The 26757-nt window shown below is 40.4% G+C and overlaps 1 protein-coding gene across 2 annotated transcripts in view; it reads left to right on the plus strand.

The window, feature by feature from the left end:
• Nucleotides 1-26757, plus strand: part of LOC126293689 (guanine deaminase) — a 131677-nt gene that overhangs the window by 99890 nt on the left and 5030 nt on the right. For both annotated transcript variants that reach the window (XM_049986980.1, XM_049986981.1), the window contains exons 5-8: nucleotides 5945-6052; nucleotides 10261-10368; nucleotides 14774-14939; nucleotides 26097-26243. In XM_049986980.1, the coding sequence (XP_049842937.1) occupies nucleotides 5945-6052; nucleotides 10261-10368; nucleotides 14774-14939; nucleotides 26097-26243 (529 nt within the window). The remainder of the gene's footprint in view (nucleotides 1-5944; nucleotides 6053-10260; nucleotides 10369-14773; nucleotides 14940-26096; nucleotides 26244-26757) is intronic.

The raw sequence follows: 26757 nt of genomic DNA on the forward strand, positions 1-26757 counted from the left end.
ACCCACTTTCAGTGTGAGGGAATCATTAGTTTGAAGTGCACAAAAGTTTTGGAATAAAGACAGGTTCTTTGAAGCACTAAGATGAAAATCCTAGAGGTGGTGAATGACACGATAACATGAGAAAATTTAATTTTTTTATTGGCAAAAGATGGTTACACCTCATGGCATCAATGTCAACTTGTAGCAACTGTTCAGACTGGAGTGATGGCTTCCAGTCATGTATTTCAACAGCACACACAATTTTTTCTACAGTCTTTGAAACATCCATGTTCCTTCTTACTTTTTGCATAGATCATGTTCATAATATATTGTGTGTGTGTGTGTGTGTGTGTGTGTGTGTGTGTGTGTGTGTGTGTGTGTGTGTGTCTATCCCAAAAATTCGAGATCGGTTTATTTGAACGCATACCCTCTTAATTTATTTGAACGATGCCAAAACAACTGTATGTAAAATTTCAGAACTTTAGGATGTTGGCAACCTGTGCTGACTTGTACTGAAACATGTCAGGTTGGCTGTATTTGGTAAGAAAGGCGAAGGTGTGCACCCTCGTGTTGGTGTGTCTCTAACATTATTAGTCTAAATTGTTGTCAGTAAGTGAAAATGAAAATGTCAGTGGAATTACATAGTAGTTCTAAAATGCATATATTTTTAATAGTTGCGGTGAAACATCAGATAAAAGGTTCAAAACTGCCATCTAATGGACAAGTTCTAGCAGTTTTATTTTATTATATCCGGGAAGTGAATTTAACTGTCAGTGAAAGCGCAAATCTCACCATTCGGGAATGTATAATCTTTTGGGAAAAGGCGTGTATATCTACCAAATCTGCACCTAATTGTGCAAAGAAATTAGTCAACATATATCAAGTTTGGAGGGAGTTGCAAAAAAAAAAATGCACAAAAAACCCAGAAGGCTTTTGAGCAGTGCCGAAAGAGTTTGTCAACAAGTTGGAGGATTTGTTCAACATTGCACATGCCGATGCACTTCAGTTAATGAAAATAAATTAAGATAAAATCTTTTTACAGCGACAGAGAGAGCTAGGTCGGCCTGGTCACTTACCTGGGGAGGACAAGAAAATGTCTGATGAAGATGAAAGGTCGTGCATCAGAACTACTGAGGAAGAATACTGATGTGCTAAATATTTTTCCATGTCAGCTCCTTTGACAGCATCTTATGAAGGATTACAAAATGATTCATCTTCAGATTGTAACAAAAATGAGATGTGTTTGCAAGAAAATTCCCCAACTGTGATTGAGAACATAAAATCTGCTCCCGCATCTCGTGGTCATGTTGTAGCGTTCCTGGGTTCGATTCCTGGCGGGGTCAGGGATTTTCTCTGCCTCATGATGGCTGGGTGTTGTGTGTTGTCCTTAGGTTAGTTAGGTTTAAGTAGTTCTAAGTTCTAGGGGACTGATGACCATAGATGTTAAGTCCCATAGTGTTCAGAGTCATAAAATCTGCAACCAGTAAAACAACTTTGCAGAATAATTTCATTACTCCAAAATTAGTAGCAGTGCTAGACAGGTATCAGTTGAGTGTGAGAGATTCAGTGTATATTCTTGAAGCTACCATTGAGGCACTTGGATATAATACTGATGAATTTCCTATAAGTAAGTCCTCAATTCAAGGAATTCATACAGAGAAACGGAAAGAGCCTGCGGAAGCTATAAAAGTTAGTTTTCAAAACGAGGTTCCAGATGATGTGACTGTTCATTGGGATGGCAAACTGTTGCCTGCTACACGTGATTGGGAGTCAAAAGAGGAACGTCTTCCGATAGTTATTTCATATAGAAATAAAGAGCAACTTATTGCTTTGCCAAGGTTGGAAAACTCTTCAGGATGTGAACAGGCGAAAGCTGTTTGGAACACGATTGTGGACTGGAATCTCGAAAACAAAGTGAAGAAGTCCTGATATTCCACTCTTCAAAAAGTTCAGAGATAACTGGAAAAGTGTAGATTCAGATAACATACAGTGCTACAAAGAAAAGGTCGCCATGCACCTGACTGTTTCAGAAATTGACAATCTGCTTGAGTTTTACTGCACTGAACTAACAAAAGAATTAATCAGAGATGATTACCGAGAGTTGATAGAGCTTTCTGTTATAATTTCAGGTGGAGATACAGACAGAAAATTTGAGATACAGCCTCCAGGTACCATACACCAACTCGATGGATGGCGATAGCTAGATATTCCCCAAAAATTTCATTACTTTGTGCTCAGTTAAAAATTTCGAACACGGAGAAGGCAGCACATTTGCCTGTTCATTGTGACATCCTATGTCCGGCCATAGCTCCAGTGTATTTTGGCAGTAAAGGCATCCAAGATTTGTGTTTTTTGAAGTCAAAGAAGGCATATGAAAAAATAGATAAAGACATCTCAAAAGCAGCTCTACTGAAGATAAGCCACCATTTATGGTATTTGACTGATGAAGTTTCTGTTTTGTCACTGTTTGACAATGATGAGGATCTAGAAACAAAAGTAAAAATGGTTGAAAATTTAACCAAAGATAATTTATCAGGTCATGCTAACCATTATGGTACACTATATGGTGAGTTAAATAAATGAATAGATACATTGTTTCTTTAGTTTTCTGTTTAGATCACAATTTTGTTAACTGGTTTTCTCTCTTAATTACAGAGAAAAACATATCCCACTTCATTTCAGTCAGAAGCAAGTCATTGTTCCATGATGACAGTTTTCTCCATGAATGTCCTGCCATGTGGTCAAACAATGCTTCCTTTCAAGAAACCAGAAGGGTTTCACCACTGAGAGCAGTGAATGATACAGCTGAAACAGTGGTCAAGTTGATGCAAGACTTTCATGGTTTACTCTCAGTTGAGGAGGAACAAAAACAATTTTTGTCATGTTGCATGCAAGAATACCGAATGATTTATCCTGACTGCAGAAAACAAACTTTGGAACGAAAATTTAGAGACTGATGTTTTTGGATGTAATAAACACGATTTGGGCAATTTAGTGTTTTATTTACCAAACAATCATTAAGTTTCAGAATCCCTCCATTCCCACATAGTAAAAGTTTGTCTCATGTTTAGCATCAAGTCGGCACGTGTTATAATAATTTATTGTAATAATATTTAGTATGTGAGTTATTAACGTCAAGTAGAAAAAAAATAGAAAAAAATTCAGATCATTTTTTTCTTCTACTACTGTACTTACGAATATGTCTGTCGCTCTCAAACTGAGATGAATTGTTCATAACAAATTCTGAAAGTGCATTAAAGTACTTTAACACTTCACTAATATTTCCAGGTGCTTAAAGAGATGTCTGCAAGATGTATATGTTTGAACCCCACACACAATTCCAATCACTTTCTTCTCTATAATAAGTGCCTTTTGTGTAAGTGAGAACATACAAAAGAATGTTATTGCATAAGGCATCAGTGAGTGAAAAATATGTTAACTTACGGACTTCATTATACCCAAAGTTGGCACACATACTCGTGTGGCAAAAGTAGGTGAACCTAAGCAGTTTAGCAGGTCTACAGTGAGATGAGAACCTTATCCACTAATTGCTCTTCTGTCTGTGGGATTTCATACATTACTGAATTCATGCAACCTCATAGGAAAAAACAACTGATCAGAAATATCCAATATATCAATACCAAATGGCTACTGGCTACTTTAACCTGTGAAATTATAGCAACAGTAGACATTAAACACACAACAAAATCTATTGTGCATGGACTACGTGACATCAGGTTTGTTAGCTTTGCCAGCTCACAACCAGACTGTAACTTTGCAACCTATGTGCACATCTTGTGATGCTAACCCCCCCCCCCCCCCTCCCCTTCCTCAAAATACAGGGTGAATAAATACTGTCAGTGTGTGGGTCTGTCTCTGTTTCTGCATTCTGCATGCCATCATTCAGACTAAATGTCATCTTTGATATTGCAGTGGCAGAACAATTTGCAAATGTTAAACAGTAATGAAATATTAAAGGAGCAAATCAGACATACATTTATATTATTAAATGACTATCGTCGAACCCAGGCCACGGTACCCAGACCCGTTTGCAAATACCTATCTTAATGATTTCCATAGGTTACAGAAATTTAATTTTCAGTATTTCACATAGTTATTAACAAAATTTGTTCCTATCTTAACAATTTATGCAGGCAACATAAATTTAATTTTCAATATTTCATGTAGTTATTAACCAAATTTAAAATGTTTTTATAATCTACTCTATAAGAAGTATAATCTTATGTTAAAAGTTCAACATAATGAGGAAGGTATTACAGTCAGAAACTGTGTGTTTGTCTCAAGGCAATGTAACTAACTGCGTGCAAATACCTGGCGTTTATCCACATCTGCCCAATGTTTGAGAATGAGAGCACTTAGCAGCTCCCAACAAACTTGCACACAATTTCAAACCTTTGCAAAACATCTTTACTACAAACTGCACTCACAATATTTTTGCAGATATTGTCCACATACAGCACTGAATGTACCTGCAATATTACATCACTATATTGACATATGGTTCAGGAGATATGACGTCATAAACGTGAGATACTTGAAAAATTTGATTTTGCTTTAAATTAATTGCAAATTACACATAATGTTATCATCCAGGAGAGTACCCAGCAACTTACACACTTCATATCAATTATTTAACGCATTAACTCATTTGTAAAGTAATTAGAAGCTGTTTCATACATGGGAATTAGATTCTTTAAAGAGCTGGGCTTTACTGGTCAGTATTTATTTCACAGATTTTTGAGTGAATGATTTTGGAGTGCTGTATTTGTCATAACCACAATTTATTGCAAGTTACGGTAAAACGATATACCGAGTGCTTTTGGGTTGATGAGAGACAGTATCAAATTGTAAGGTCCCCCTAATCCACAAACCAGCAAAAAGGAGTTAAGAGGTGGAATTTCAGTCTGCTACAAATTTTTACATGTCTGAACATGTTCATGTCATTGTGTTTCATAGATAATCTGTTGGCACAAATGATTTCAGTTTGATGAATTTCATTCCACTGATGGATCACAATTATGGCTGAACTAAAACATTTAAAGACTCAGCAGCATAAAATATAAATAGGAAAGTATATTGAGCGAGGAAAGTATATTGAGCGAACTGATTACCGATTGGAGCTGTCGTGCAGTCTGTTCTGTCTTCCCTCTTACCAGTGCCGACACATTTTGCCGTCGCATTCTCCTCTATTTTATCGTTCAGTTTTATTCTTGCCTAATTTTCTATCTTATCATAATTTTTTGCTCTCCCTTACTGTTAATTTAATTTTTATACTTCTTTCTGCACATGTTGCTGGGTTGGTTGCAGTTGGGACAGCAAGGCTGGTTTACAAACATGTGGTGCGCTAATTATGACTGTCCTCAGAAAATAACTTCCATCTGTGTATAGGTGAGATTAATTCATGTGATGAGCGAAGTACATTAATTTTCTTTTTGCAGGTTCATTTATCATAGAAAGATTAGTGGCAGAGAGGAACTGGAGGAAGCAAAGCTGTGAACGTGAGATTCTGGGTTTGGGTTCAGGGAGTTTAGACATATCTTCAGCTTTCACACTTTTTATCATTTTGTGCATTGTGGTGGTTGTACAATATACATCAAGAAACCTCTTTTATGCCCCACTTGCTTCATATGGAGAGATTAAAAACAATAACCCCACATTTCTTTTTATATATGTAATACTGGTAATTACCTCAGTCATATCTCTTCTGATTACTGGAACCATATTCAGTGAAATGTCATTTCATTTTTCTTATGGCATTATGCTACGCACTCACACTTCCTTCAGAGTGTTTGTTAAGACCACAAAATCCACTTTGTATATAATTTTCTTGCAATCAAAGAACAACTCTGGGTACATATGTACACAAGGTCCTATCATTTCTTGTTTTTATCATTTTTGGGTTCTTGTTTGAAAACTAAACAACAAAATTATTCATTGTTTTCAGTGTGATTTGGTAAAGCCAGTCGTTACACCACGATTTGCCATTAGCTGTGATATGGAACTCATGACGAAGCTTGGGAAGTTGGCTCAGGAGAATAATCTTCATGTACAGGTAAGTATTTGTCAATGCTTTTGTTGTAAGACACACATTTATTACTAGATTTGTCATTATGCACATATAATGTTTTTGCAAAAATTCGATCAGAATCCTAAGGGCGAACGCTTTATCAGACTACTTGTGGTTAGTCTATCTTTGGATTTTTGTAAAAAAAAAAAAAAAAAAAACCGTTTTATCCCAAACACACACACACACACAGACATATATAAACAAACAGTGTGTCTCTCCTAAGTCCTTGTGTATTTTCTCTGTTGTTTCGTCAGATATTTGCAATTTCATTTTTGTACAGTGTAACTGGAGTCACCCTAAACAAATACTGCTCCTCAAATCTTTAATGTGGTGCCCATTGTTGACAGAAAGCATCGTTTTTTTCCTGTTACAAACAAATTGATTTTTAAAGTGGAATTTTATGTGACCATTTGAGAGACGATCGCAAATTAGTGTAGAGTGTGGTATTCATTTCATCGATACGTATTAACAGGCAGAGTAAAACTCGATGAGCAACCAGTACTCCTGCAGCGATGGCACTGCCTGCTACGGCCTAGCACACAGCACTACTGAGTCGCTGCTGGATTCCTATTTATTCTTAGTTTTACTGTCCCTGTTAATTTGTATTGATATAACAAGTATAGCACTGGACTAACCTGGGACTGCTCTGTTGAATATGCCCGTAAAATTCCACATTAAAAATAATTTTGTTTGCATCAGAAAACAAACTGACGCTTTCCACTGATGCCAGGTGTCGCAGGAAAGATGTGATGAGCAGCATTTGCTTGGGCTGACTCCAGTTATGTGTTGCAAAAAGAAAATTCCAAATACCTGCTGAAACACCACAGAAAATGTGCGTGACAACTCTCAGAATAGACACCACATACGGTGATCTGACAATGGAGCATCAAGCAGGTGTCCGTAAAGGTTTGACTCGGAAACAAATCTGAACATTTTCAGCATAATTGTTGCACTGGTAGCAAAAATTTTAGTGGTCTAAAATGTATAATCAAAATGTGTCATGTTTGGGGAAGGTGCATCCGACACTTGTTACTGTAAAATGGAGCAAAGCATTGTATGCACAGTGCTACCGTACAAGTTTGATTTTTCTGGAGTACATTTACATCTACATCTCCATATACATAGATGCTCTGCAAGCCAGCGTACGGTGCGTGGTGTACCACTACTTATCATTTCCTTGCCTGTTCCTCTCACAAATAGAGTGAGGGAAAAACGACTATCCACGTGCCTTCATACGAGCCCTAATTTCTCATACCTTATTTTCGTTGTACTTACACACAGTGCATGTCGGTGGCAGAAGAATGTTCGGCAGTCGGCTTCAAATCCCAGTTCTCTAAATTTTCTCAGTTATGTTTCTCGAGAAAAATGTCGTCTTCCCTCCAGGGATTCCCATTTGAGTTCCCGAAGCGTCTCCGTAACACTTACACGTCATCCAAACCTATCGGTTACAAATCGAGCAGCCCGCCTCTGAATTGTTTCGACATCTTTGTTCGATCCGTCCCGGTACGGATCCCGTACACTCGAGCAGTACTCGAGAATAAGTCGCCCTCGAAACCCCGTTTTGAACTACCACGCTTCGTAACGTGAATTGAAATGTCTATAGCACCATTGTACTCAGAAGCATCTGAATTGAAGTCTGAGAACAGGGTTCTTTGACAACTGGCAGAATCTACCTTGTTCATTGCTGTATAGCCAGTTTACTGTGCAAGCAAATCAGAATTTGAGGAGAGGGGAAAAGGGTCCTTCAGGTGAAAAGTATGAAAGCTACTGTGACAGATGTTTCATAATCATGACAGTTTGAAAGCAAATAGTTCAAAACTTGACTTTGTGTGAAAACAAATGAGGTTTTATGTCTGACTACGTAATGCTGCACAGGCGATCTGCATACCTCCGTGAAGTACCTCTTCGGGCACGTTTGCTGCAGTAGTAGGAAAAGAAGTTAAATCAGCTACTGTTATTGAGAAATTTATTCTTATTAATAAAATGTTTTGACCTTGGTGTGGTCCCTGTCCTTGGTGTATAACAAAAACTGCTAATTTACTGGAATGAATTCTTTTACTTGGGCCTCTTACTTATTGAAATGGTATCGCCTTTGTATTGTTTCTGTGTGTCAGATCCTATTTACTGTCTGGCTGAGAATCAGAACTGTGCAGTAGATAATGGGCCTGCACATACTTTCCAGCAGTGCAGCATAGATGATGCGCACATTGCTCGAACACGTCGCAGTGAAAAACTTGTCAGCTATCTTTTATAGTTCGTGATATTCTCTGACCAAAGTGCATCTATATTAATGACAACACCTTGCTACATTGTAGATCATAAAAGTCAACAGTCCTGGATTCCAGCAGAAAAATAAAGCAGTGGTTGAAGGACAGTGTAATTGAAAAGGTGTTTATTCTGTGCGAATTGCCCTTGGAGTTTGAAACATTACTTACATTCCTGATTTGAAAGCTTCATGGAATGACAACAGTGGGCACAGTTTATGAAACATCAACAATATACTTGCCCACAAACTAGCAAAAGCAATCTAGTGACCAGGCATTATCAAGAACTGTTTGTGGTTGCTCTCAGTGATTTATGTTGGTTTTATGGGGCTTAAGCCGTGGTTCATGGCACATTTCTCTGATTAATGTTTTGTCTTCTGGTGGCTCAGACATGATCAGAAGCTGTAAAGACACAGATAGCAGAGAGAGAGAGAGAGAGAGAGAGAGAGAGAGAGAGAGAGAGAGAGAGAGAGAGAGAGAGAGAGAGAGAGAGGGGGGGGGGGGGAGAGGGAGAGGGAGAGGGAGAGATCTGGGCCCCTATATTGTGCCAGGTGGACTCACAAATTGTGAGCATGCATGAGTATTACTTAAATGCTTCTTGAACTCAACTGGGAATACCTATATGGAAGAAGAGTTTCTTTTTATGAAACACTATTGAGAAAGTTTAGAAAATGGGCATTTGTGACCAATTCCAGAACAGTCTTACTCTGCCCATCTCGTATAAGGATCGTGAAGGCCAGGTAAGAGAAACCAGGACTCGTGTAGAAGCATGTAGATAGTCATTTCCTTCTGTTTCAGTATGGAACAGTAAATGGGATGATTAGCAGTGGTACAGGGTATCCACCACCTTGTGCTGTATGGCGGCTTGTGGTTCTATGTATGTAGATGCAAATTTAGCGAAGTTCATTGCCAATGTACATAACAAGTAACAAAAGAATTGTAAATAGGCCTCTGATGTTGCAGAGGTAGATAAGGACTTTCTCCGAGAAGTGTGAGTATAGTTAACCAAATATTAAGCTACCAATAGAAGAGAAATAGGAACTATTTCACATAATTAAAGACGCCAGAATATTTACCAGAAAATTAGCTTGCTTTGTAATTTACAAGGATACATTTAGCATACTTACTATTAGTATTATGTTAGTTAACATTAATACAATGTATAGACTAGATTTCTGAAAGTTGCTTGTCATTTGGTAATTTATATCTAAGTTGTATCACATCCTTGAAAGTTCTCTTTGTTGATGGGATCAATGGAATAGAATGAATGAATATTTCTGCTTCTGTGATTCATTCTTTCATTTAGCACTGATTATGTACTGTACTGTTGTTGTTATGATGTTAATTTTGCTTTTTTCCCCCTCTTATTTAGGAAATTTAATTACAGTAAAATATTTATGTTCTAAGTGAAATTTGAGATCAGTTCTGTGTGATGAATACACCAAAATGTTCCATTAAGAAACTAAAACAGTTCCAGTTTGCAATGTAAAAATTGTATTGGAGGTGTTATCATAAACAAATTTACTATTATAATATTCCTTAACATTTCATAACAAACAGTGCTTGACTCTGAAGGGTGTGTTGATTATGAAAGTAACTTAACAGTGAAAAGCACATCTACCTGACTTGAGTGTCACTGGTAATAATTTATTGCCTTGACCGATTAATATATATGCCAATCTAGATGTGGGACCAAGATGTCTCCCTTTTGAGGGGAACATCTACTGTAAAAAAGTAATGTGCCCAGAGATATTTAAATTACTATTGAGAAATAATTTTATGCTGCTAATCAGAAAAAATGGAAGTGGATAGATCCAGTGCTGCTTAAAGGATAAATTAATCGTGAATGATTAAAAAGTATCATTAAATGTATATTGCACATTGTGTATAAAATGTTGTTATTAAGGTTTTGCTCATGTCTTTCAACAGTCGCATATATCAGAAAATGAGGGTGAGGTGCAGACAGTGGCAGAAATGTATCCCGACTGTGCGAACTATGCCGAAGTGTACGATAAGGCAGGTTTACTGACAAGCAAGGTGAGTATCGGATATCAAGTATTTGTTCATTTTTCTAAATACATTTAAGTTTCGTATGTGCTTTCGCCTCAATCCGAATTCTGTATAGATTAACAATCTGGGTCTTAGAAGAAGAGAATAACAGTGAAATCTTGAACTCTGACTGAAGCACGTACTGACAGCCATTAAAATTGTGACACGATGGAGGCAGCTCGTAACAAATATCAAATCTACTACGTAAGGTAAAGTTCTGCTTTCTAGCCCTAGACGGGCTAGCCAACTGCCGTGTTCGTTATGACCTGACGAAACTAAAATTGTGCGGCCATCACTGTGGGTTGTTTGATTGCACTGGGAGATGGATGATTGGAACTAAAACTTATGAAACACTTGTTCACTTTATTACACAAATGATGCAAAGATTTACTTAACTTTATACAATCCGTTGCCACAGGAATGATGGAATGAGTCAAATATTTACGACTATCTTCAAACAGTAAAGTGTCGTTCGGTGCATACAATTGTGGGCTCTTCTCTCAAAGTATAAGTTCGACATTTATTAAAGCACAGTTCTGTCTGAGATTCGAATAGCACCGGTGTCCGAATTAGGTGACATAGAGTGTTCTGTCAGAGGTCACGAACTGGGTGGAGCGAGTCTGTATCGACATCCGTGTGACGGTGCTGCTGTGCCGAGAGAGAGGACGTGCCTCTGGGAGGGCCTCCCACTCATCGTTGCAGATTGTCGAGACATCACTAATGTCTGTTATCAACGTGTGTCGCCAAATCTGGTGCGGCGCACCTCAGTCTTTGGACGAAACTGTGGTGTCGTCCTCTGTCAGTGGCGTCATTTTTATGCAGTGTGGAGGGGCACGTGGTCAGCACACTGCTCTCCCTGTTGTCATCATGTTTGTTGACCTCTGAACTGCTAATAATGAACCGAGTAACTTCTCAGTTGGCCTCACGAGCTTAAGTGCACCTCGATTCAGTTCTCCCCGGAGCAAAAAATCCCTGGCAGTACCAGGAGTTGAATGTCTGTCTTCCACACAATAGGCTACTGTGTGTTTCCTGTCAGAGGGCACAGTCGACAGTAACCGATGAAAAGTCATCGAGTGAAACGGAAGTGATTTCTGGCATTCGCCGAGGTAGTGTTAGAGGCCTTCTGCTGTTCCTTATCTGTATAAACAATTTAGGAGACAATCTTAGCAGCTGTCTTAGTTTGTTTGCAGACGGAGCTGTCGTTTATCATCTGGTCGAACTGCCAAAAGTTCAAAAGAAACTGTAAAATGATTTAGAAACGATATCTCAATGGTGAGAAAATTGGTTATTGACCCTAAGAAATATAAAGTATAAGGTCATCCACACGAATGCTAAAAGGAATCCGTTAAACTTTAATTACACGATAAATCGGCCTAATCTAAAGGCTGTAAATTCAACTAAATACCTATGAATTAAAATTAGAAGACTGTGCAGAAAATGTTGTGAGAAAGGCAAACCGAAGACTGTGTTTTTCGGGCAGAACACTTCGAAATGTAACAGATCTGCTAGAGAGACTGCCTAGACGACACTTTCAGAATACTGCTGCGCTCTCTGGGATTCTTATCAGATAGGAGACAGGACTAGTGGAGTACATTGAGGAAGTTCAGTGAAGAGCAGCACGTTTTGTATTATTGTGAAATAGTGGAGAGTGTGCACAGATGTGAAACAGAATTTGGGACAGACACCGTTAAAACAAAGGAATTTTTCACTGCGGCGGAATCTTCTCACAAAATTCCAATCACCGACTTTATCTTCCAAATGTGAAAATATTTTGTTAATGCTGACCTACATAGGGAGAAATGATCATTGTAATAAAATAAGGGAAATCAGAGCTCACTCGGAAAGATGTAGGTGTTGGTTTTTTCCATGCACTGTTCGAGAGTGGAATAATAGAGAATTAATGTGAAGGTGGTTCAGTGAACTCTCTGCCAGGCACTTGACGTGTGATTTGCAGAGTAGCCGTGTAAATGTAGATGTACAGAGGCAAATGTACTATGTGCTCAAAGCAGGTGATTAGCATTTCAGCCACGCCGTCTGAAGAAAGTAAGAGTAGTGTCATCTACACTGTATTCAGGGAGTATCAAAACAATGTCGCAAACTTACAAGGCTGAAAGTACACAATAATAGAAGCACAAATGTCAAGTAAACATGGACTCTAAAATGTATATCTTAAGAGCTGTGAGATACTCTTCATTTTTCAATATTGAGAAACAAATCTCTTCTACTGCAAGCTCTTTGCTTTCCATAGTTTGGAAAGTGGTAGTACGGACAAAAACAAGAAAAAAAGATCCAGTAAACGTTTGCTCTAAAATGCATACCTTAAAAGTTATGAGCACTTGTTCATTAGAAGAGTTGTGTTCCAAAGCACCAAAGATGAACAGGTGCTCATAGCTGTTAAGGTGTGCATTTTAGAGCAGATGTTTACTGGTCATTTTTTTCTTATTTTGATCCATACTACCACTTCCCAAAATATGGAAATCAAAGGGCTTGCAGCAGAAGAGATGTGTTTCACAATATTGAAAATCAAGAATATCTCATAGCTCTTAAGCTACACATTTTAGAGCCCACGTTTACTTGACATTTGTGCCTCTATTATTGTTTACTTTTAGCCGTGTAAGTTTGTGCCATCCTTTTTGATACACCCTGTATGAGGAAACATTATTCAGCAGGTTTGTCATTCAGAAAACTTGTCTGAATATTAGTTGTTCGTGAGAAGATAGTTTTTTATGCCTTGTGTAAGAAGCAGAAACCTCTGCTCGAATTTGTGTGAAATTGCTGATACTTCTAAGAGGATACAATTTGAATGAGCTCCGCACTTCAACATACATATGAAAAACTCCGTTTCTCTCAGATGTAGTAAACTTTGGAGTAATGTGATAAGACTGAAAACTATAAATATTGTGTAAAGTTGATAAACTGCTAATAATTTGGATGTTCGTATTGACTGTGAAATATATAATGGCAACACACAAAATAAAAGTAGATTTTATGAAGCATTTGCATGCTTGACTAAGGTTCGAAGATGAATTCCACATTCAGGTAAGAAGCTTTTTAACAGTTTACCTTCAGCACAAGACAGGTGATTTGGGATCTTTAGAAATATGAAAATTAATCAAAAGTGGCACTTTTTTCCAATTGTATAAATTATCTAAATATTTCAACTATAGAATTATAAATCTGAAGTGTAACAGGGCATATTATATCAAGTAAAATACACCATCTCTCTCGCAGTAGATATGAAAATATTCCATTGGTGTTTTCACCCACATGCATATACGTAAAGTGTTCACTAGTATATAAATAGCAGTGCAATAGCAGGTGTCAGCACAGTAAAGTGAATGCCCGTTTCGTAACACAAAATTTGGTAAACAGCATTTAGTGCAGTATATAATCAGTTTATAACTGCTACTTCTCTGCGTCGATGTATTGCTCAGTTCGAGGCACATCTCTGATGGATCTCTTAACACCTAAGGTTCTTAGCGGCACACTACGAAAATGTGTGAGTAGGTGAATGCACAGTGGGCTGGGACACCACTAGATCTGACTGTGGACCTTTCTTATTCTTGTTCTACATGTTGACATAAACTGCTCAATTTTATTTTCACAGTGCAGTATCGTTGGATTAGTAGAAATGTTGAGCTCAGTAATACACATTTATCATTCCAGTTTTCTAAGCCTTTGCACTGTTACTTATAGATTTCTTACAGTATTTACTTAAAAATTAAAAAAAGTAGAAAATTTCTTTAAGTATGTCATTGTATCTACATATTTTATGAGCCCATTCTTCAGTGTAACATGATATGTTTTTTATCATCAGTGTCTCCTAATTCTTTTTGTTGGGGCTTTACTGATAAGTCCAGTCACTTTTTGCCTTTGGGAAAGGATAGATAAATCCGAAACACAAATTTCGAGAGTTGTATTTTTTCCACTTACTAGTGCTAACGTTTATTCAATTCATTTGCTACCGGCCAGTTTCTACCTGTAGAAAACATTAAAAAACACTGAATTTGCATCATTTGTGTTCAATATATATTTTTTCAGTCTCATTGTTACTGTATTATACATATTTCCATGTAATGTAAAGTTAAAAAATTTAGATAAATACACTGTGTTTCAGTTTCTCTTGATTGTGTTGTGAAAGTAAAACTTGTAGTCTTATTTATTGTTTAGCAGTTGGAAGTGCAAGTAATCTGGAATGAATAAAAGTTAAGACAGTACACATCCAGCAACTTCTCTATAGTAGAGTACACTGGTTCTGCCCAAATCCTTTCTCATTTTTCTGCACATTTAGACACAATACGTGTACTAATCTGAGACTCTGTGGCTGCTCACCTCCTAACAAATTGTTTCTTATTTGTGCGATTTAGCTGAGTGGTGTTTGTCACATTTGCAGACAGTGATGGCCCACGGAGTCCTGCTGAAACCTGAAGAAATCACTCTGCTGAAGAAGAGGGGGACATCGATATCTCACTGTCCCACATCCAACATCAACCTACGTTCGGGTGTCTGCCCCGTGCGGACGTTGCTACAGTCCGGCCTCACAGTCGGTCTCGGAACAGGTTCCTAGTGACTTTCTCGAACTTACTTACAGTTTTGTAACCTTTCACATTTGTTTCCAGAGAAACAGGCTACTGTAATATCTTTGTCTCGACAGTGTGATAAATTGCCTATTGCTCGAACGGTCTGACGGACGGTTCAGTGATACGATCTTCCTCTCCGACACCAGCTTTTCTGAACGACAGAGGTGGGAGTTATCCTCGCTCCTGGCCTCGATCTCCACGAACTCACTGTCCCCACACCTTGTGCCCTGCAGTTCCCTCTGTCCTGTCACTCCCTCACCACGTCACCGCTCCTCGCCGACTCCGGCACCCGTGCGTCGTGTGCCTGGCCTGTACACCTGCCACTCCTCATTCCTAGCCAGCACACCGGCCGCCTCTCTCTGAGCCGTTAGCTATGCACCCCCCAATACATCTCCCTGCCTGTCACTCTCTCTCCCACAACCATCCCAGCCCACACAAACCCCCATATTACCCAGTGCACCAGCTGAACTGCAATGACAGCACAGTGTGCCCAGCCAGCACTATGTATGTAGCGGCACAGCTTGTGTGTGTGTGTGTGTGTGTGTGTGTTACTCCAGCTCAAAAAAGGATTGCAAGTTTTCTTTCTCTTTTGTGTGTGGCTGTCAATGATTCAAAGTTTCTGCTATTTGGGAAGTGGCCTCCTTTGCTCTTAAATAAGTTATTTACATTCTACCAAAACTTTCACACACACACACACACACACATATATATATATATAAAAAGATTCCAAGACTTACCAAGCGGGAAAGCGCCGGCAGACAGGCACATGAACAAAACACACACACAGAATTACTAGCTTTCGCAACCGATGGTTGCTTCTTCAGGAAGGAGAGGGAAAGACGAAAGGATGTGGGTTTTAAGGGAGAGGGTAAGGAGTCATTCCAATCCCGGGAGCGGAAAGACTTCCCTTAGGGGAAAAAAAGGACAGGTGTAAACTCACACACAAACACACACACACACACACACACACACATCCATCCGTGCGGATGGATGTGTGTGTGTGTGTGTGTGTGTGTGTGTGTGTGTGCGCGTGTGTACACCTGTCCTTTTTTTCCTCTAAGGGAAGTCTTTCCGCTCCCGGGATTGGAATGACTCCTTACCCTCTCCCTTAAAACCCACATCCTTTCATTTTTCCCTCTCCTTCCCTCTTTCCTGACGAAGCAACTGCCAGTTGCGAAAGCTCGTAATTCTGTGTGTGTGTGTGTGTGTGTTTGTGTGTTTTGTTCATGATCCTGTCTGCCGGCGCTTTCCCGCTTGATAAGTCTTGGAATCTTTGTTTTTAATATATATATATATATATATATATATATATATATATATATAGTGGAAGCATTGTTACACCATACAGTTCAAACTATGGGCCATTTGGCAGGTCTGCTGTTGCTCAAAACGAAGAAAGCATGTACAGTAATTTTTGTAGCTATGTTCTCAAGCTAATGTATAGAGTGCTGCAATGCATCTTTAACTGACAACTGCTCAAATGGCTTTTTGCCATATCGTGTCTGAATGTTACATCTCCCCATCCCCATCTCTATACACATGCACATGCCCATCCCCTTTCGTCACAAAAAATGGAGGAATGGAAGGGTGAGGTGCACCCACAATCAAATCTGGTCCTAAGGAGGCCAGCACTGACAGTATTAAATAATAGACTGCATAAATATGATGCCAAAAAGATGATGACAATTTTGATCTGATGATGACGTATGCCACGGAGGGGGGGATAGTAGTTGTAGTGTTAATGGTGCACCAATGGTGTATGGTGTAGGTACCAGAGTTCTATCTGTATCTACCTTTCTATAGGGAATGCTCAGTGGGGGCAAAGCGAGCAGGCAACCGTGCCACACAGATGCACTCGTGTTTCCTACAGCTGACTGAGCAAATTTGACAGGAGTCAAATTGTGGTCTTCCGAGTGACGGGGCGGGTCCTTTTGGCCCTACCAGCGGCGATAGAGAGCACTGGGTGCACCTGACTGCAAATTGTTGCTCATGTCGGCACCAATGACTCCTGCCGTCTGGGTTCAGAGCTCATCCTCAGTTCGTACAGGCGGTTGGCGGAGTTGGTGAAGGCGGAAAGCTTCGCTCGCGGGGTGGAATCTGAGCTAACTATTTGTAGTATCGTTCCCAGAACCGATCGCGGTCCTCTGGTTTGGAGCCGAGTGGAAGGCTTAAACCAGAGGCTCAGACGATTCTGCGGAGAGCTGGGGTGCAAATTTCTCGACCTCCGCTATCGGGTGGAGAAATGTAGGGTCCCCCTGAATAGGTCAGGCGTGCACTACACGCCGGAAGTGGCTATGAGGGTAGCGGAATACGTGTGGAGTGCACATGGGGTTTTTTTAGGTTAGAGAATTCCCTCGCTAGGCCTGACAAGATGCCTCCTGAGATGCGACAAGGCAGGAGTAGGCAAAATGCAACAGGGAATAACAATATTAATGTGCTAATAGGAAACTGCAGGAGCGTCTATAGAAAGGTCCCAGAACTGCTCTCATCAATAAACGGTCACAACGCCCATTTAGTACTAGGGACAGAAAGTTGGCTGAAACCAGACGTAAACAGTAATGAAATTCTAAACTCAGATTGGAATGTATACCGCAGAGACAGGCTGGACAGTGAAGGGGGAGGCGTGTTTATAGCGATAAATAGTGCAATAGTATGGAAGGAAATTGATGGAGATTCGAAATGTGAAATGATTTGGGCGAAGGTCACGGTTAAAGCAGGCTCAGACATGGTAATTGGATATGTCTATAGGCCCCCGGGCTCAGCAGCTGTTGTGGCTCAGCACCTGAAGAATAATTCGGAAAATATTTCGAGTAGATTTCCCCACCATGTTATAGTTCTTGGTGGAGATTTTAATTTGCCGGATTTAGAATGGGAGACTCAAATGTTCATAACGGGTGGCAGGGACAAAGAATCCAGTGAAATATTTTTAAGTGCTTTATCTGAAAACTACCTTGAGCAGTTAAACAGAGAACCAACTCGTGACGATAACATATTAGACCTTCTGGTGACAAACAGACCCGAACTATTTGAATCAGTTAATGCAGAACAGGGAATCAGTGATCATAAAGCGGTTACTGCATCGATGATTTCAGCCGTAAATAGAAATATTAAAAAAGGTAGGAAGATTTTTCTGTTTAGCAAAAGTGCAAAAAGCAGATTACAGAGTACCTGACGGCTCAACACAAAAGTTTTGTCTCAAGTACAGATAGTGTTGAGGATCAGTGGACAAAGATCAAAACCATCGTACAATATGCGTTAGATGAGTATGTGCCAAGCAAGATCGTAAGAGATGGGAAAGAGCCACCGTTGTACAACAACCGAGTTAGAAAACTGCTGCGGAAGCAAAGGGAACTTCACAGCAAACATAAACATAGCCAAAGCCTTGCAGACAAACAAAAATTACGCGAAGCGAAATGTAGTGTGAGGAGGGCTATGCGAGAGGCTTTCAATGAATACGAAAGTAAAGTTCTATGTACTGACTTGGCAGAAAATCCTAAGAAATTTTGGTCCTATGTCAAAGCGGTAGGTGGATCAAAACAAAATGTCCAGACACTCTGTGACCAAAATGGTACAGAAACAGAGGATGACAGACTAAAGGCCGAAATACGAAATGTCTTCTTCCAAAGCTGTTTCACAGAGGAAGACTGCACTGTGCTTCCTTCTCTAGATTGTCGCACAGCTGACAAAATGGTAGATATCGAAGTAGACGACAGAGGGATAGAGAAACAATTAAAATCGCTCAAAAGAGGAAAGGCCGCTGGTCCTGATGGGATACCAGTCCGATTTTACACAAAGTACGCGAAGGAACTTGCCCCCCTTCTTGCAGCGATGTACTGTAGGTCTCTAGAAGAGCGAAGCGTTCCAAAGGATTGGAAAAGGGCACAGGTCACCTCCGTTTTCAAGAAGGGACGTCAAACAGATGTTCAGAACTATAGACCTATATCTCTAACGTCGATCAGTTGTAGAATTTTGGAACATGTATTATGTTCGAGTATAATGTCTTTTCTGGAGACTAGAAATCTACTCTGTAGAAATCAGAATGGGTTTCAAAAAAGACGGTCGTGTGAAACCCAGCTTGCGCTATTCGTCCACGAGACTCAGAGGGCCTTAGACACGGGTTCACATGTAGATGCCGTGTTTCTTGACTTCCGCAAGGCGTTTGACACAGTTCCCCACAGTCGTTTAATGAACAATGTAAGAGCATACGGACTATCAGATCAATTGTGTGATTGGATTGAGGAGTTCCTAGATAACAGAACGCAACATGTCATTCTCAATGGAGAGAAGTCTTCCGAAGTAAGAGTGATTTCAGGTGTGCCGCAGGGGAGTGTCATAGGACCGTTGCTATTCACAATATACATAAATGACCTGGTGGATGACATCGGAAGTTCACTGAGGCTTTTTGCAGATGATGCTGTGGTGTATCGAGAGGTTGCAACAATGGAAAATTGTACTGAAATGCAGGAGGATCTGCAGCGAATTGACGCATGGTGCAGGGAATGGCAATTGAATCTCAATGTAGACAAGTGTAATATGCTGCGAATACGTAGAAAGATAGGTCCCTTATCATTTAGCTACAAAATAGCAGGTCAGCAACTGGAAGCAGTTAATTCCATAAATTACCTGGGAGTACGCATTAGGAGTGATTTAAAATGGAATGATCATATAAAGTTGATCGTCGGTAAAGCAGATGCCAGACTGAGATTCATTGGAAGAATCCTAAGGAAATGCAATCCGACAACAAAGGAAGTAGGTTACAGTACGCTTGTTCGCCCACTGCTTGAATACTGCTCAGCAGTGTGGGATCCGTACCAGATAGGGTTGATAGAAGAGATAGAGAAGATCCAACGGAGAGCAGTGCGCTTCGTTACAGGATCATTTAGTAATCGCGAAAGCGTTACGGAGATGATAGATATACTCCAGTGGAAGACTCAGCAGGAGAGACGCTCAGTAGCTTGGTACGGGCTTTTCTTAAAGTTTCGAGAACATACCTTCACCGAAGAGTCAAGCAGTATATTGCTCCCTCCTACGTATATCTCGCGAAGAGACCATGAGGATAAAATCAGAGAGATTAGAGCCCACACAGAAGCATACCGACAATCCTTCTTTCCACGTACAATACAAGGCTGGAATAGAAGGGAGAACCGGTAGAGGTACTCAGGGTACCCTCCACCACACACCGTCAGGTGGCTTGCGGAGTATGGATGTAGATGTAGATGTAGATGTAGATGTAGAGTCGGACGTGCTTCGTCAGTTGTACAGTGGTGCCGGTGTCAGTGGTCGTATTAACATTCTCACAACTGTAGATGAGGTTCCGGATGTCCACACAGCACACGCACCTGCCAGGACCGCTGTACTGTAAGGGCGGCAGTGGCAGATCGTACAGCTCCACAGCACGCACACCTCCAGCCCTTCTTTCAGTCACACCACAGCACTGATGTGCACGTCTAAATTGGTGCCATCAGAGGATCACATGGAAGAAGGAATGGCTTGCTGTGGTCTCCAGTGATGAAAGCAGATTCTGCCCGGCCATTCGCACCTACGAGAGAGTGCTATCCCCCGAGGCGTATTGGCCCCGACCTGGCCTAACAGTCTGGGGTGCGATAAGCTGCAACTCTAACCTACCTTTGGCTCCCTCACACACTGCCTATGAAACTCGACACGATCTGCGAGACGTGCAGTGACATCCCCTGCCAGCACAATCTCCGGACTTTTCTCGAGTGGAGCACGTACGGGACGAGAAGTGATTCGTGTGACTCTTCGACCGGCAGCTCTTACTGAACTACGTGAATAAGTCGAACAGACGTGGCGTAACGTCTCCCGAGACAGTATTTGCCATCTGTACGATTGAGTGGATGTCAGTAGGGACGTGCATTGCTGTCCGTGGAGGCTACACCGTTTACTAATATGGGTGTTTCAGTGTGGGTAGTGCTGTTTATATGTGAATGTAGTAATTTTGTGTACTTCATAACACTGTTGCAACAGTAATCTTGAGTGAAGTTAGAATGCAACATTGTAACTGGTGCTCCCACAAGAAGAATCTCTGCTCTAGATGACTTGTACTTCCAACACATTGTTACAAACCAAATTTCCTATATCGAGGACACGAACCATTTTCTTTATTGTGTCTCCACGATGCCTCCTGCACTACCCCTACCCGCACCAGTACCATCTCAATCCTTGGTTGTTAGTTTTAACACCACCTCCCTATGAGAGGTAATGTATGATTTATTTATTTGTTGTGCAGTTATATGTCTTCAGAACTGGTACACATTGAGAACACCACGCCCTAGTACTGTAGCGTGCTGTTAGAGGAGTGTAAACAATATTTATTTAGTAATCTTTTTAACATGGCAAGATTAGGGTCATTACTCACACCTGACCAGATGTTCCACATATTTTACATAGCTTATTTTGCAGTAAGCACATTATACTAGATTTAGAAAAGAATTACAACAGTACAGATAAACAAAACATACACACAGTTTATATTTGTACATGGTAAACACAACAATAAATAGAAATTACTGTAAGGTAGTTTTTTTTTATTAAGAGTGCTAGCAACAATGTGCCCGGAAAAAGGGGTGATTGAGGAAGGGAAAGATAAATGTGATAGCCCACAGTTAAATAATTTAAGGAAAGAGAAGGTGGCGTGACACACAGAGAAAAGAAAAGGAAGCATAAATGGGAGAAGGAATGATAATGTCTTTGCTTTTTGAGTTTTGGGGAATTGCTTTGAGGTTGACAGGAGGCATTTCTTCAACTTTTTCTGAAAAGTAGCAGGACATCAAACTGTGCAAAGAGTGTGGGGCAGCTTGTTCCAGAGGAGGACAGCAGCAACAGCAAAGGAATTTGTGTTTTACGAATCGGTGCAGGTGGGTACTAACTGGGTGAGACCTTCTGTTTATATTACGATTGCACAAAAGGTATTTAATTTCTGAGGTGAGTTACTGTGGGTGCTTGCCCACTGAGGAGCGAGTGAAGTAGACACAGTGTGTGGTAGTCCCGTAACTTCTCTGCTCGCAACCACCCTAATCGGGTCTATAAAGCACGAACACAATCGTTTCGACGAATGTAATGCACACGAGCGTTCGCAGTTAGTTCTAATGTCTTGTATTTTCAGTACTTGTATGATCCTGAATTATATAACTACTATAATGGAGGTCAGGTAGAATGAGTGATTGGTCAAGTTTATGTTTCACATCCTGTGGAAAAATGTTCCAAAACCTTATGATGGCACAGATGCAAGTGGAAGTCTTCCAGCATCTGTCTGTCTGTTTTTCAAATAACTTTCAAGTCACTTCAGGGTACTATCTGAGAATTTTAGCCATTGCATTTTTCCGAGCAGTATGTCAAAGTTGACAGTGTAAAAAGCTTTGCTGAAATCTAGTAGAGCTGATATTGTGGCCAAACTATTGTCTGTGGTGTATTTCTGGTCATTAGTTACCTTGATTAGTGCAGTATTTCTGGGATGACCTTTATGAAACCTGGATTGATATTTACCCACCAAGTTGAATTCACTCAAGCGTTAACTTATTTTGGCCATGAACAGATTGTTCCAGGGCTTTAGAAACAGCAGGTACTGTGCCCATTGGTTGTTAATTATGAGCCTATCAGGGGTTTTCGATCTTAGGAATAGATTGTCGGCCTACGCTCCTTTTCCTTGATGTGGGGTAGGTTCCATTTGTGAGAGAAAAATTAAATGTATCTGTTAATGCAGGTACAAAGTTGTAGTCTACGTTCTCAATCACGGTTATGCTAATACAGTTGTTGCATATCGCTTCAGAAGAAATAATCTGTATTGCTTTTCCTGTGTTTATTGTTATGTATTTTAGGTGGAAAATGTCACGGTTAGTCATGTAGCTAGAAGGTTCTTGTGAACGACAGTTCTTTTCCGCACGGGAGTCGATTGGTGCACAGAAAAAATTGTTCAGTTCATCGGCAGAGACCTGAAAACCAGTTTTGCTATGGGGATTCTTCCACAGGGTAACATGTATGGCTGGATACAAAGGAACAAGTGTGCCTGATTTTAGCATTGCAAACACATCAATTTATCCTGTTTTGTACATTTCTGTATTCTTCATATCGTTCAAATTTCGGATTTGCCTCGAGCAGCATCCCTACTGTTCATCATTTGACATAATTCTGTTGTCATCCATAGAAGAGCTAAAAATGCCACAGTCTACTGATAAAATCGAGTATTGCATTGTAATTCAGTTTTGGCAGCAGTTGGAAACGTTGCAGGTGTCACGCTAACACAGTGGGCTGTGAGCCATTTTGTGTTGGATGCTCTAGTAACGTGTGGATATTTCGATATGTACCAGAAAAGCAGACATTTTCTTGCAAACAAACAACAACTAATTAAATAATTATTTTTTGAGGTGATAAGAAAAACTTCATGACTACACTTTATTGCATTCCCCATTACTGTGGCCTCACTGCCATTGAGCTTTACCTCTCCCAACATTCTGCCAACTGCAAAGTGCCCGATTCTTATGCACCTGACTAAATATGTCCTTACTCACATCTGCAACATAGCCACAGACACCTGCGTGTAGCACCATCCTGTGCTAACTTGTTTAAGGGCCACCCAGAGGAAGCACTCCAAAGATCTTAAACCTCTTGTCCGGTTAAAGTTCATCGACCACCTTTTTACAGTGTAGACAAAGTGCCGAGACACTGTATACTCCCATTCACAGCTATTCGATTCACCCGGTCCTCATCAGCTCCGTATGTCGACTTCCCAGACACTGTCCTCCACTTTCCAGTGTTTCCATAAGAAACCTCTTTTTGCATCACATCCATCAACCGTTGACAGTGCCTCAATTTTGACATTTGCAATACCTTCTGCACAAAAGGGTCTGTCCCATACACTTTAACCACCTTTGGACAGAATGTCTAGATTTCCTGTGCCATATCTGCACGTGTCGTGCCCAGTCCTCTGACATGCTTGTAAAGGAACACCATCTTCATTAGCCGAAACCATTCTGGGGCTTCAAATGTCTTTCACCATTGCCCGAAATGAGGAACACCTTCCCAAAATTCCTTCCACCTGTCCCAATCTACAAAATATTACGACCTGTCAAATGCCACCTCTACTCCTGATCCCTTGCGACATTGGTCGTACCCTTTTGGAAATCTCAGGTAGAAGACTTGTCCGATGCACTCACTGAGAACATCCTGCTCCAGTACCGTCACAGGCATGTTGTATCCTATCGAAGATAATGCAACCCGTGTAATAGTTGTACACTAACCAGCTCTGCTGTAACTTATGCACAGACTTTCACAACCATCAACTAACTGGCCAGTCGAAAAAACAGTCTCCGCCAATCTGTGGCTGAGACGAGAGTTGACCACCCAGTGATGGAACACACGCCTGACCATAACGTGGTTGACATCAGAGGTTACTTCAAAAACTTTTCATCATCTTCCCCCCCCCCCCCCCCCTCCCCCAACAGCACCAGCTTCTCCGAATTCTGTGGATAGGAATTGTCCTTACAACACATCCTTCAGTCTTGAATTCCTCCTGGCCCCAATCCCACACACATCTTCACCGGTGTCCCAACACCTGCCTCCTTCATCCCATAAGGGCACTGTCTGAAAGCTTAGCAATGATTCCAGTCTTGTTCGTGTGGAACAGTTGAGAGATTCGATATAAACTGAAAATTTTTCATTTGTGTGGCTATATTGCCTGTAATTGCTTTATCATTATTGGAGTTATTTTAAGAATATGTCTTTGCAACTACTAGAAAACGCTTATTTTTTTTTGCCACAAAATACCTTTAGTTTTATTGAAACTGAACATCAGTGGTGGTATAGTTGTCTGATTTTTGTCTCGTTTTCTGCCTAATCGTACATTGCTTTGTGGAACTATGCATTTCTCAAGGTGAAACGTGACACAATGTAGTACCACTATTGTTTGTTTGTGTCTTTCTGGATAAATGTGTCTCTGTCTCTATTTGTTAAAGGCCAGATGAGGACCTTCTTTATGCCTCAAAGTTAGCTTTACATGCTCTCCTTTCTCTGTTGACATCTTTCTTTACTAATCCCTGTTATCCATTTTATATCCATCCATCAGTGTCATTTTTGTGCTGTCTTCTGTTTCTTGGTGTTTTTTATGCCAATTTCTTCCTGAGTCAGTTGGCTTTGCCTTTCACTTTTCAGTCTAATAGGACTCATTCTTTGGATGTGTTCATAAAATGCACATTCTGTGGCATATGTGTGAATAAAACCAGTGATCTAAGAAATGTAGAATTTGTTTGTTTTATCCCAGTCTACAGTGAGAAAAATTGTCATGACCCTGTCAATTTTAGCCTCTGGTAAGTAACTTGCAGTGAACAGTAGCACCGAGATAACTCTGCCAGCACTGTGATATAGTTTGCACCATACATTTAATCCTGTTCCATGGTGCTTAAGTAATTTTCTTTGTAGATATAGACAATGCTACTGTTGTTTTGGAACCAACCTGGCATTTACCTGAAGCAATTTAGGGAAATCACGGAAACCTAAATCGGTATGGCTGGATGTGGGTTTGAACCGTCGTCCCCCTGAATGCGAGTCCATTGTGCCACCTTGCTCTTTTTTTTTTCCTTAACTTCTTTTGCATTTTTTTTTGTTTTTATCATGACTGTGTGTTCTGTATTACTTGTCATTTTAAACATTTCTGCATTGTTCTGTGCCCTGATGTCATCTTTGCAATCTTTCTTTCCTTCCTCCTGATTTCTTCCATTTCTTTTATTGGTCCTAAAATTACTGTTTCTGATGCATTTGTGCATTCTGGAAGAATTACCATTTTGTAATAATGATTTTTTTGCATTTCTAGACAATGTTTTCTTTTATTAGAAATGTCATTTGTTAAGTGAGATGCTAAGTCAATCTTTCCAAATCTTTTTCTGTTGGCCTCATTTTTTCGCTATGTTAAGGAGGATTACTCGAATGAACATTGTTCTAATATTCCATATATATATATATATATATGCTGTACTTAATTTTGACTGCACTGTCTTGTTTTTCTTAAGTACGATTTTCTGTTTGCTGTGCTAGCTTTTCAGTGTTCACCCGAATTGCCAAAAGATGTGCAATATGCAAAACAATCAGTACATTCTGTTAAGACAGTAAAACGTTGACGTGTGACAGATGTGTCCGGAGGCAGCACAGAGTCACTGCTGGATGTGATGCGCAATGCCCTCAGTGTGTCTGTGCAGAAGGGCTTCGACGACAGCTCTCAGCAGCCTCTGAGTTACCAGGAGGTCTTCTACTTGGCCACCATGGGAGGAGCCAATGGTAAGCGTGAGGAGTGGTTTGTTTGCATGTGATTCTCAGAGCTTGTCGATGAAGTTGTGATCTGTGGAATCTCGGCTGAAAAATCACAATGCTGGTACACGCACAAGTATTTTGGAGCACATAATTTGTCATACATTGTTGAATGTGGGGCTCCACAGCCCACCCCTACGTGTTGACCCAACAAATCAACAGTCAATCAATGGAAACATGTAAACACATTTTTGTTACACTAGGTTGCGGGTAGTCTCTACAGATGCCATCATCAAAGTGAACCGTGGCTCAAAACGTGTAATGTGCCACGGACGCAGGCTAGTGGGAGTAGCGTTATGATATGGGAGGCATTCTCCTGCGCTTCTATAGGACCTGTGGTAGTAATCAAAGACACACTGACAGCTGCGAACCACCTGCATCGCTTCGTGCCTTCCCCGACAGCAAAGTCAATTTTCAGCAGTATAATTGCCTCTGTCTCAGAGCCAGAATCATGCTGCAGTATTCTGAGGAGCATTATGAATTC

Source organism: Schistocerca gregaria, chromosome 10 (genome assembly GCF_023897955.1).
Source record: "Schistocerca gregaria isolate iqSchGreg1 chromosome 10, iqSchGreg1.2, whole genome shotgun sequence".
Classification (NCBI taxonomy): Eukaryota; Metazoa; Arthropoda; class Insecta; order Orthoptera; family Acrididae; genus Schistocerca; species Schistocerca gregaria.